This window comes from Psittacula echo (genome assembly GCF_963264785.1).
Source record: "Psittacula echo genome assembly, chromosome: 3".
In the NCBI taxonomy this organism is placed as follows: domain Eukaryota; kingdom Metazoa; phylum Chordata; class Aves; order Psittaciformes; family Psittacidae; genus Psittacula; species Psittacula echo.
In genome coordinates, this window is record NC_137736.1 from 13,689,436 (window position 1) to 13,701,814 (window position 12,379).

The following is a 12,379-nucleotide window of genomic DNA, read 5'->3' on the forward strand; positions in this document are numbered from 1 at the left end:
ATGAAAAATTGTACACTCCGATTGCACTGAACATTATTTCTGGCGTCAAACATCATCAGACTTGAGGCATCTTAAGTGATTTGTTTTTTTTCTGATTAGATATTAAAAGCCTGCAACAGTACATGTTGTTGTCTTCAGCTTTCTGTTTCCTGTATTAAAAAACAAAAGGACACAAACAAATACATTAGATTTTATTATTTAAAGTTTGTTTCACATAATTCTTAGAGATTTGTTACTTTTATGCAATAACTACTACTTTTAATTACATCCAGCAACATGGCTGCATGTTGGACACCCTTTCTATAATCAGGATTTAAATTAATTAGGCAGAAAAAAAGAAGAAAGTTTATACCTTAATATGTAATAAAAATGATTAAGTGCTAAAAACTGTGAAAAGGAGGGTCGAGGTGTTCTTAGATCCTCTAGTTATTTTCACTTTAGAAAGAATCTGGATAATGTAAAGTACTCATTTAAGCATTGCATTTCTGCAAGTTCTGTTCCATAGGTTTTAGAGTGCTACATATTACTTTCCTGTTTTGCTACCTATTACTTTCTGGTTTTGACATATACTTAAAGTTTCTTTTCTTAGACAGGGCATAACATTAATAGATAAATATACTAATTTTTCTGAAAATAAATATTGCTGGTTCCAGTGTTTTTTCTTGGCATCTAAGTGCAGAAAACAGCCTTATGTCTAGTTGTCTAGTACAACTGCATTTACCTCCACCTCTTCTTCTTCCTCTTCTCCTTGCTCATATGCTCCCAGTACTTGCATTTCCGCAACATTCCTTCGGGCTATATTTGCTTGATCTGCCCTCTGTCTGCTTCCTGATCCTCTTGATGACATCGAGCTGGAGGAGCTGGGATCTCTAGGATTATTTGATGTGGGAAACGTTGGTCTAGAATATGGCAGGATGTCCTCTGCATAATGAAATACATGAATTGTCATGCTTACAAGGCCAGAGATACTGTGATCCTAAAATTTCTGCATGCACTTGATTTATTTTACTTTTTATGATCCTCAGTAGGTTTAAAGTGATGCCTGACAGGAATATGAAATACACTGTTTCCATAACAGCATTACAGAAGCTTTCTCAAGGAAATTTATAGTATTCACGTGGAAACATTCACCACAGAATAACTAATTCATGATTACTGTCCACTTCATTTCAATTTATGATCCTTGCTTTATGTTCTACAGGAAAATTAAGAAAAAACCCACCCCTTGTAGTATATTTTGTTATGATTGAGTAGGAGGAAATGACAATACGTGGATGATACTCACTAGGAGCTCATTCCATCTAAATAACAGACCATGCATTTCTCAGACTGAGTCTGAAACAAAATTAGTGGACATGTTTTAAAATTTCAGCACCATTCTCTAAGTTAACTTTCTAATAACTTTTCTTACAGAAATCCACTGTAACCAACCTCTCACTAATGTGTCCATTTAACCAACCTACTACTCAATCACCCCTGACACTCACCCCAGACACCTGTAGGAAGAAAGGACCAGGCATTTGTATGAATCTGGGCTGAAAGTCTTGGTAACACTCGGCAAATTCCACTAATCATGTTCCATTAATTAGTAACCTTAACAACTTCCATATACAAGAGATTACACTGATTAGGTCTGATTCACATAATGCCATGTCAGTTAGCATTTATAACTAAGGCATTACTACTATGGCTTTCTTTTTTTTAAACAGGACCAGGTACCATTCTGGCCCTTTTCTCCTTTATAGACAGGCAGAAATGGGCCAAGTGCCAATTCTTTGACAGAAAATGTTAAATATCTGACTTACAAATCTACTATGTGAACTTTACTCAGTTCCCTTGTACATTAGATCATAAGTAAATAGATTAAATATAACTAGACTATAAATGCATGGTAGGGACAAGGACACTGATCCCTAGAGCCCTTGTGGAATACTTTTATTTGGGCTTCTTCAGTGTTAACTTTAATACATGATGGGTATACAGAAAGCAAGATAGAGAATCTGTGCTTTTCATAGGCTTTTATTTGCATTTTACCCTAATGAGAACGTGCAATGTGACCTATACTAGCACTGTATAATTACAAGAAATGGTGACAATTCAGCAGGCCTAAATTCACTCAAACCAGTAGTGTGAGAGACCTAAAAAGAGATGGCCTGTTCCCTGTGATGAACACCCAACACTTCACTAAACCCAGAGCATGCAAAACAACCTTGAAGAATATGAGTTTTTGCTGGTGTGCCTTCTCGTTTTGGTGCTTTATTTCCTCGCAGTTTCCCATCGTTCTGCTGTTCCTGCGATTCTCTCCGCTCTCCTGAATTTGTTCGCACGTCCGAATGTTGTCTCCCATCCACCCCGTCCCTCCCCTTGTAGCTCGCTCCTTTCCTTTCCGCAGATCTGTCTGTCCTTGCTTCTATAGAAGCAAGTTTTGGCAGCATGACCGGCCGAACCTCCAGCTGCGATTTGGACTGGGCAGTTGGTGACTTTATAGCTGGAGGTGGCACAGGAGGGGGTGGCAAATCTACAAAGTTGAGAAAGAAAAACAGTTATGATGACATTATGCACTGGTGAAATGAAGAAATAATATTGACTTGAACTGAAGAAACTGATGCCTTATTTACTTTCAACCCTCCCTTTGCTCTTCTCTCTCCACCCCTAAAAGTATTATGTTGCTGTTACAACATCTGAGGGGTATTTTTTCCAAGGCTTGAGCTTTAAAAATGCAAAGTAAACACCTTTCACTGCCTTTTCAAATCACAATATTTTCTTTAAAATCATACTTTAGGAACCTGGATATTAATATATCAGTTATGAATATCAACACAGAGTTAAAGACATTAACGTATCTTTGCTGATATTTGTTATTTTTACTAAGCCCATTCAACACCACAGCAGCTTGTGCTGTATTTGCTCAAGGTCTTCACTGTACTGAGCATTAAAGCAAGTTGGCTCATGTGTAAGAATGTGTATCAGATACACTGCTGATATAGGTAAGGATAAACTATATTAATTATTGCGTTCTTCTTTCACAATACTAGGTTAATCTGACATACACATTCTTGGAGTCTGGAGGTATGAGACATAAAAAGTCCACACCAGAACAACAAAACAGACAAACAAGACTTTGAATTTGTCTGCTTAAATTAGCACAGCTTAAGGGGTTCTAAAATCCTGTATATTTTTAAATAGAATTTATAAGGCCCGCATATGCTTTATTTAGTTGTATTTTTCTCTATTAAGACTTAAAGCTAGAATGTGTAAACTGTTCATCAGCATAGAATAGTGCTCTGTGGAATATAAAATGTTCAGGGAAAGAAGTTGAAGTCAAACAAGGAAGCAACAATACAGAAGTGGTTCATAACAAAGATGCAGGAAGAAATCACATGCACACAAGAGAACAACAGGTTAAAGAAAGTGAGATCCTAAAGATGCTTCTGAAGTTAATATTCCAAATGAGAGAGATTGCTAAAAAAAACCCAAAGAGCACTATTAAAAAATGTAACTTCAGCATTTTTTAATAGTGTGTATTCATTCTTTCTACTTCCACAAAAATCTTGGAGCAGCTGTGTTTTTCAAACAGCATCACTATATATACAGCTAATTCATAGTCTATTCAAGAGAAGACTTTGACTGAAAATTAGCTAAATTGGGCCAAGAATAAAGGTAGTACTCTTGAATAAGAAAAAAACAGCATCTAACTATAAATTCAGATATGGCAGATGCCAGACATTTTCAAGAGGTCTTCCAGTGACACAAAGCAGAAGTGACTTGATCTAGCCCTTTGGGAACGTGTAGCAATGCAGAATTCCATGCAAGCTTACCGGGCACAATCCCCTATGTTAAACTGCTGACATAACTTGGAATTGCCATTGACCTGTTTAAAATTTGACTGAAAATTTTATCAGTTGTATGGACTGGGATGATGGGGAAGAAAAATGTTATAAAGTACATTTCCTGAGGTTGGACATACTTCAGTTAAATGAGATCCGTAGCATCCTTATTGTTGCATTAACTCCACAGTCTTGGTGAAAAACACAAAAAAAGGGGAAAAGAAACCCAAACCAAAACACAAAAATCTCAATCAAGCAATCAAGAAAACTTCTTGTTCTATGGTATGCCATGCATAAGGAATCAAATGTATTTTACAAGGAACAGAGAAACTCCGTTCTTTCTGCTCCTCTTAGCTAAGTGCAGGTTGGACAAGTGGCCCTGCATTCCCTGCAATTTCTGTAGGTTATTTTGGTTTTTAAACTCTGGGGAGTTTGGGGAACATCAGTTTTGGATCAGCTAAACAACTGAATACTGAGACTTAGTTTTAAATAGCTACTGAACCCTTACCTTTTGCAGATATCTTTTAAGAAAATGCAGTTATTTCCAAACTTGAAAAGGCGTTAATGTAAAGCTTGGCTATAATAAGTGGCTAAATCAAAATATAATTGTATTTACAGGGTGGGCAATGGAGATGGTGACGGTTCCCACCTTTTGCAGAATGCTTTTAGCAATTATACAACTTGGTCAAGATTTTAAAAATAAGATAAACTGTGCATTAGACTGTGGAGATTCACACATTTTGCTTTCTGAGGAGAACATCTTTTGCACAAGATGTCTTCTCTCAGAACAGGATATACTGAATCACAAGTGGTTGAAGGCACTCAAACTCAGAAGTGTAGGCTTCTGGAACCACAGCTGCTGACGCAGTATCTTGTGCTTCACATTCCTCACTCTCTGTCTCTATTAAATTATCAGAGCACTGAACAGCCCTTTTGTTGAGCCTGCTGATGTAAAGGGAGTGTAGGTACTTAACATCAAGCCTTTTCAGTCACCCTTGGAGCCAGTCTCTAACAGTGGCACAGCAATGCACTGGCTGTAAATACCAAAGGCAAGGAACAGCATCTTTCCTGTGGCCTTTAAAATACAACTTGGAATAAATTACTTTATTCAAGAATCCTACCCAGCTACCCAGGACAATGAACAAAGCGGTGTTAAATCTTGACTATGGAAAGGAAAGATGCATTGATATAAAAAGTTTCATAAAACAGCAGTAGCTCTGTGGTACCGTAATAACTAAAGAAAAGTGATATTCTCTTTTGAGAACATTTTTGCAACCTGCAGGGAAACTATAAAAATCTTCATTATAACACAGTACACCTCGCTGAGAAGAATCCTTCACAGAGGCAAAAAAAACCCAAACTTTCCAGAGGTCAACACTATTACACCCTGTGGTATTTATTTTAAGAGCTCAGATCACAGAGAAAATCCAGATTCAATCTGCCTCCTCAAGTACAAACCAGCACACTTCTTATTGAAAGCAAAATGGAAGCTTCCATTGTAAGGAATAAAAAATAAATCACATATCAACATCAAACCAATATAAAGAACTCAGAAGTATTTCTCAAAGGTCAGCTGTGCTCACATGTTTCATTCATGTCTCTGTATTACTGTTGTACCGCTTCCCACGTAACTCAAACAATTAATGGATGCCATTTCATAGCACTCTCTGCAGGGGAAACTTTCCATACACGTCTTTTGAAAAGAGCAATAATTTTCTAAATGAGAACATACACAGGAATCACGGGATAAGCAAACCACCAGTGGGGAAAAATAATCTCTTAAGTTAGTTTGGCACTGAAGTGGAGAAACCACAGATAAGCACAAAAAGGAGAGACAAATGAGTGAAGCAAGCCTTAGTATGCAACTTTCTCTTTTAAGTTCTATCAGGCTGTAGATTTCTACAGTCATACCCTGATGAAAACAGCAGAGTTACAGATTTGATGCAATACTGGAAAAGACACAAAGTCATATTTTTCTATTGCATATTTATGCGGGAATGCAAAACTCAGGATTGCGCCTGACTTAGTAAAGCTTTAAGATCATTTAGGATTCATAGATACATAATAACTTCAGCTACCATTATTCACATACTGAAGTCATTTTTATGCTTTATCTTTCAAGAAGCTCAAACTGTACACAACTATTGGATGAATAAATAGATACAGCAAAACTCAATATGATGTCACCGGGTTCTAGGGGGTTTTTTTGGCCCTTAGGTACATTTACATACCGCTTTTATCAAAACAATTTTCACTTCACAAGACCTCCCTCAGCAACAAAATCAACATTTACAAAATATCTCACAATGGAATCAGAAGTAAGGACTGCAAAGAGGGAAGGTATCTGAAAATTATTATCATTCAATAGCAAGCTGGTTTTTAGCACAGGTAAGAAATACATCCCTACTGATCTTTTCCATTGCTGCAATATGTGCTGTGTAGTTCTTTTTCGTACTGCACACGCAGAGGGAGACAAAAATACATATGATGCCGGCACGCGCGATGGCTTAACATTTCAATGTGAAAATTCAAGGAAATATTTGGCAGATATTCAATTGCCTTTTGTGAGAAATTCAGCTGCCCTAATATCGTGTCATTTATAGCACAGCTAAATAATTTGGTTACAGCCTCAGCCAGTTGGTTGGGAAAATGTTAGTATTTTTATCCTTTGTCACTCAGATATAAAAAAGAATTAGAATTTAAAATCTCATGTGAACACTCAATGGTGTAATTTCTGTTGAAAGACCTACTGAATCAAAGCAATGGCAAAGTACTTTTATCCTTTTTATCTAAATGCTTAACAATTCTGAAGGCTTGTAACTACTAATACATCCATTCAAGAGAGTTCAGAGAAGACTTTCACTTATATAATTTTAGAAAAGATGAAAATACCATTTTAAAATTTGGTTTCCTAAATTCAATACGTAAGTAGGTCAGGCAAGGTTGAGAAGGAGGTTACATCTGTTAGTTGGTTCTTGTAATGCACTCTCAGTTAACTCTCTAAAAGTTTAGATGAAGAGCAATTAAAAATTCATACATCTTAATCCTTACCACCTACTGAGCAAAGATTTTTAGCAACAAATATGGAGAACATTTCACCCCCTGGATGACTGTCAAGGAACAAAAGAAATGAGCTGAAATCCTGTTCCACATGAAGTATAAACTGATTTGAACTCATGCTAGCAGGAAATACAAAATTGTTACTACTTGAACTATGAGAGAGCGCTGTATTTAAAAAAGGGTAGTAGTAGAGTTTTTACTGCTACATTAGTAAGAAATAGTTTCAGAAATACCAATCTCTTTCACAAAAATACTTATATGTTGCTACTGATAATACTCTTGGCATTTTTAACTAGCCATGCAAAGATTTAAATTATTAATATATGCTTTCTCCCAGCTAATCATTTAAATTCATCATGACACCAGTATTTCATGAAACTGCTAGTAAATACTTCAAGTAACTTGAAACAGCAGAAAATTCTTTAGATGTTAAAGTAAATTTCAATTTGAAGGCTAAGAAAGTAATGAAGCAATGCATTTTTCTCCCTTTAGTATTTATTCAATACTTTCGGCCACAAATAAATGCTTAAATTTAGATTATCTGCTTTGCCCTACTACAAACACTTGTATGTTCACTCACTAAGAGGAAAAAAGAAGCATCTTTGTATCAAGCACTTCTTTATAAAAAAGGTAAGTAACAGTGTGACATTAAGCCAACAGAAAATCCTAAGTATATCTGGGAAAGGCCAAAAGTGCTTAAGTGTTTCATTTATGTTGCCGAATCACTTTTCTCCACTTAAGGAGAACAAATAGTAGATGTTATTTTCCAGCTAATTCTAAAGAGACAATATACTAGATGTGGCTATTAAAATGAATGGTTAGAATGTGCAGTAAGATTACAAATACGTAAATAGATTAAGAGGAAAAAAAATAATAAAAAAAATTCAAAACCAAAGAAGCCCTTCAACCTTTGAACTGGGTTTTATTAGATCTGCAGAAATGAAAGCCATAATTTGCTGTTCCCTGAATGACCACACTGTATTGCACGCTAAATAGGTTAGCGGAAATTCTTACCTAATTAAAAAATATGCTGAAGTAAGCAGGTGCTATGCAGCACAAAACAAATATTGATCATGATTGTCAAATCTATTGCAATATCTAACCACAATGCTTTATGGTGTAACTTTGTATAACTACTTTCACAAAAAACCTGTCATCAAATACAGGCCCACCTCTTATTTATTCCTGTGTTAGAAGAAGATGGCCACATAAAACTCCTGTCCGGATTTTATTTCTGATGTCCTAGCTGTTGTGTTTGTATCGATGTTTGATGCTGAGCCAATTACTCAGTTAAGAGCATTCTCTTCAAGAGAATAAAAGCTGATAAAATGTCCATAAAATCTTGCAAAACACCATTACAAGGGTCTCATAAACATTAACATTTCTGGTAGAGTTTGGGGATTTACACCTTGTGTTGTCCTTTCACAGAAGCAAACATGCACGAAACCACTGTAATAACCTCTTGAAATCAGATAATATTCCAAGAGCTCAGTTTCACTGACAGAAGGGGCCTGGGCATAAGCCAAGAGGCCCAGGTGCACCGTGTCATGCCAGTATTTAATGCAGCCTAATATCAGATAGATGCTAGTGAGAGAAAATACTCAGAATAAAGTACAGATAATAGCACGGACAACCACTCATCACTAAATTACTTCTGCTCATCGTGCTGTGAGCTTTGTATTAAATTTTTTCGTCAAGTGGCAGGAATCACAGGGAGAAGTGGCTCAAAACTCCCTTCTTGTAACCCTGGATAAGGATCTATAATATTAGGCTTTCATATGATAATGGCAAATGATGCCCCTCTTTGAAAAATTTCAGACTGGTAATGAAAGTCCTAATCAGATTGTTGTTGTAAAGAGCCAGGAGGTGGGGAATGATGCCTTTCTTTCCCTTCCCCCTGTTAGCCAATTCAGCAAACTTGACAAGATGGGTTAAGTCCTGGAGAATTTATCTTACATGAATTTCCAACAAAGCCTGTGGGTTGTTTTATAAAACTGGAAGGTAGTGCTTTAATAAAAGCTGCACCACCTGAGGCATTTTCATTAAAGGCTCTCTCTAGACAACATCACAATGTTTGCATTATCCTTCTACACTCCCAAGAGCATATGAGCACTATCTTTTCAGCAAGAGTTGATATTGTGTGTGAAGGCACGAAAGAAGATGATTAGATTTTGCTTTTACTCACAAAGTATCTGCTTGCAACAATGCTGTGGTCAGGATTGAAATTCATTGATTTATGCTGTCAGCCATTTGAATGGTAAATTACTTTTTTTCAGGAAAGATATATTCTGAAGTTTTTAATAGTCAGTCATGTGAACAAAGATTTTAATCCTAACCACACATTATTCTCAATGACTGTACTATTTATGCTATCAGGGCTCTTAAATAATGACAGTAATTAGCCCATTAGGACACTGTAGAAAACAGGTGCAAGGCTCTGGAGTGGAAGCATCAATATACAGGATTAAGGAACTCTGGCATTTAAAATGATTAATCTGTTCAGTGTGTTTAGCAACAGGAAACACAAATCACTGAATTCTGAAACATAACGTTATCTCTGTGGAAAAATTTCATGCACACACACTGAATGCATATTTAGAAAGGTTCCCTGACGTTTTCACCCATTTCAGTGGACTTACCATCTGTGTAGACTTCTCTGCGCAGATGTCCTGGCTGGTGTTTTTGCTTTTTGGCAGGTCGGACCTTCTGTATTACAACAGCACTCATGTTGCTGTCGGTAGATACAGGGCTGGTGGGTCTAGGACAGTGTGATGCATGAAAATGTCTACGGCCTGGAAATTGTTACAGAACAATAGCTATTATTTTTTTTTTTAATCTAAAATAAGACGTTTCATACTTTCCCTTTTCACATCGGAATGACCTAGCTACATCAAACCTGAAAATACACTGCTGGAAAAACAATAACCTCCCATCCTTCCTGAAATCAGTTTTAAAGTGAGCTATAACTAAATCAAAGCAATTGCTGTCAGTAGGCAGGCTGGCTTAGTTGCACAGAAATTAACTAACTGCTTAGTAGCTGGTAGCTCCTGCCCCAGGAACGTGAACTCCATTGGCAGACAACATAAAGCAGGCTACCCACCCAGAAAGAAAACATTTCACTTTCAAGATGGTTTCATCTTCCCTGGGTCGGGCAGCATAAGGTTGCCCATGCCACAAGCTGAGTAAGTCACCAGAGGGTCTCAGGTACAGATGTCCCCTATGCTGCTTTGAGTGAACTACCGGAAATGTGTTGGGGATATATGACTTGGCTTTTTATCACAACTTATTTGCAGATAAGAAATGTCACATTTTTAAGATGTGTAGTCATGTGTGGGTAGTATCAAAAAAAAAAAAAGAAATCACTGCATATTGTGAGCTTGACTGTTGCAAAATTATTTACCTGTAGTAGTAATGGGAGGTAAAAACACGTTTTCTAAATCTATAAATTTACACACACATAGGCACACATATTTATATGAACTTATACGTATAAAATGAATAAAATCCTGGCCCTGTGGCTACGAATGGGAGTTTTGCCACCTAGTTCAATTGGCCAGGATTTCATTCAGAAGTACTAAATTACCTCCCCTCTCACTCTTCATGATGAACAGCTGTGTGGAAATGAAACAAAGGACTGTTAACTGGGTGAGGATATCAGAAATGGAAGGAAGGTTGCAAATCTGTGGAGTTGGGGTGGACACACTTGTGAGACTACCTCTTCTCTAGGTCTGCCAGTTTAATAGGACTCACTGACAAAACATTCATGGATCTACTTGAAACCTGCATCCCACCCGGTGGTATTCTTATTTCTTAGCTGAGCTATAACAACATCGATTGGGCCCAGTGAGGTTACTGACTACCTGTATATATCCAGTGTTACTAGTAACCGGTATGTTGTAAAACATTAGATATTTCAAATACCGTATTTCCAATGGCGATTCAGGAGAAAAAAAACCCATACACATAAGGCCTTGTTGCATATGCATAATCTATAAACTGAACTGCAACTAATAACAGCTTTTAAATTACAAAAACAGCACGAACCCAGCTGATCTCACTAATACAGCAGTAAGAGCTTAAGCAGCATTCTCAGAAAGATAAAATGGAAAACAACTGTATTACAGGTTTTGAGGGTTTTTTTTTAAATTCAGGGGAAATACAACTCAAGGTTTACTATTTATTTGGGCATTTCAATACAGAGGGATTAAATCTCTCATGAATGCTGGCAGCATTATACTAGGAAAAGGACAGAATTCTCTAATACCTTTTCTTCCCCACTTCATTCAGTTCTGGGTGCAAATCCACCAGCAGGGTTACAGTTTGGCAATAATCAATGAGACCAAACTACTTACGGAATTAATTACTAAACTGATGTAGAGCAGGAATTTATTTGAACTTTTTCACCAAAACCCCTTTTCTGACTCTTCCACTAGTGTAAACTGACACACACAAAAATTTCTAAATAATCATAGAATGGTTTGGGTTGGAAAGGACCTTAAGATCATCCAGTTCCAACTCCCCTGCAATGGGCGGCAACAACTCACACTAGACCAGGTCGCCCAAGTCTCTGAACAACCTGGCCTCGAACACCAGCAGGGATGGAGCATTTACCACTTCTCTGCACAACCTGTTCCAGTGCCTCACCACCCTCACAGTAAAGAACTCCTTCCTTATGTCTAACCTGAATGACAGGAAAATAGGAAGCAGTAGAGGATAACAATTCTCGGTGGCCATTTTTTCCATCTTCTCTCATCAAACAAAGGACAAACTCACCTCCTGCTGCATCCTGCATTTGACGTCTGGCTACTTTCAGGCCTGCATATTCCGCAGCTGCTGCAACAGCCTGTGCAAAATCTGCATCCGTAAAAAAGGATCCATCAGAAGAGCTAACGCTGGACCGCCCGCTTGAGATGTTGTCCTCTTCAGAGGCTGAACCCCAGCCATTGATCATGGACCCTGTTACAGAGCTCTCCAAATCCCCAACGCTGGAGGCAGGGGTCTGCTCAAGGCCACGCAAAAGAAGCCGCCTGCTCTGCATCTTGGCAACCTCGATATCTGCCTCATCCTCTTCCTCTTCTGGTGCATCAGTATCCATATCAGAGACCAAGGGCCCTGAGATATATCCATAGGTATGTGGTGGGGAAATAGGCCTTGGAGGGGGTGGAGGACTCACAGGCTGACGTCTGCATAAAAATACAAGAGTAAAAAGAACTGAAGTCACATAATGCAGTCTGAGGAAATAGTAGATTGATGAAAATACTCCTTTTATTTCCCAAGAAGCTTGATTTGCCTTTTTAAATCAACAGCATTTATATCTGAAAAGTCCAGGGTTGGTTGTTTATTTTTTATAGTTTTTATTTTTTTCTGTGAATCAGAAGTGACTTAGTTTGAAATCCACCCCAGAGAAATCTGACTTTCAATACGGTTCTTTTAATGAAAACTGGCTTATTTTGCATAAAGCTGTTCATTTTTCCTAAAGTAGCACATGTACA

At 37.5% G+C, this 12,379-nt stretch overlaps 1 protein-coding gene across 1 annotated transcript in view; it reads right to left on the bottom strand.

Moving 5' to 3' along the window:
* Positions 1–694: 694 nt before the first annotated feature.
* The window catches only part of ROBO1 (roundabout guidance receptor 1), a gene marked incomplete at both ends in the record, with an annotated part of 515,624 nt that continues 503,939 nt past the window's right edge, over positions 695–12,379 (bottom strand). Inside the window, 4 exons of the mRNA XM_080612700.1 lie at positions 695–921; positions 2,210–2,518; positions 9,527–9,679; positions 11,661–12,070. Coding sequence (XP_080468826.1) covers positions 695–921; positions 2,210–2,518; positions 9,527–9,679; positions 11,661–12,070 — 1,099 coding nt within the window. The remainder of the gene's footprint in view (positions 922–2,209; positions 2,519–9,526; positions 9,680–11,660; positions 12,071–12,379) is intronic.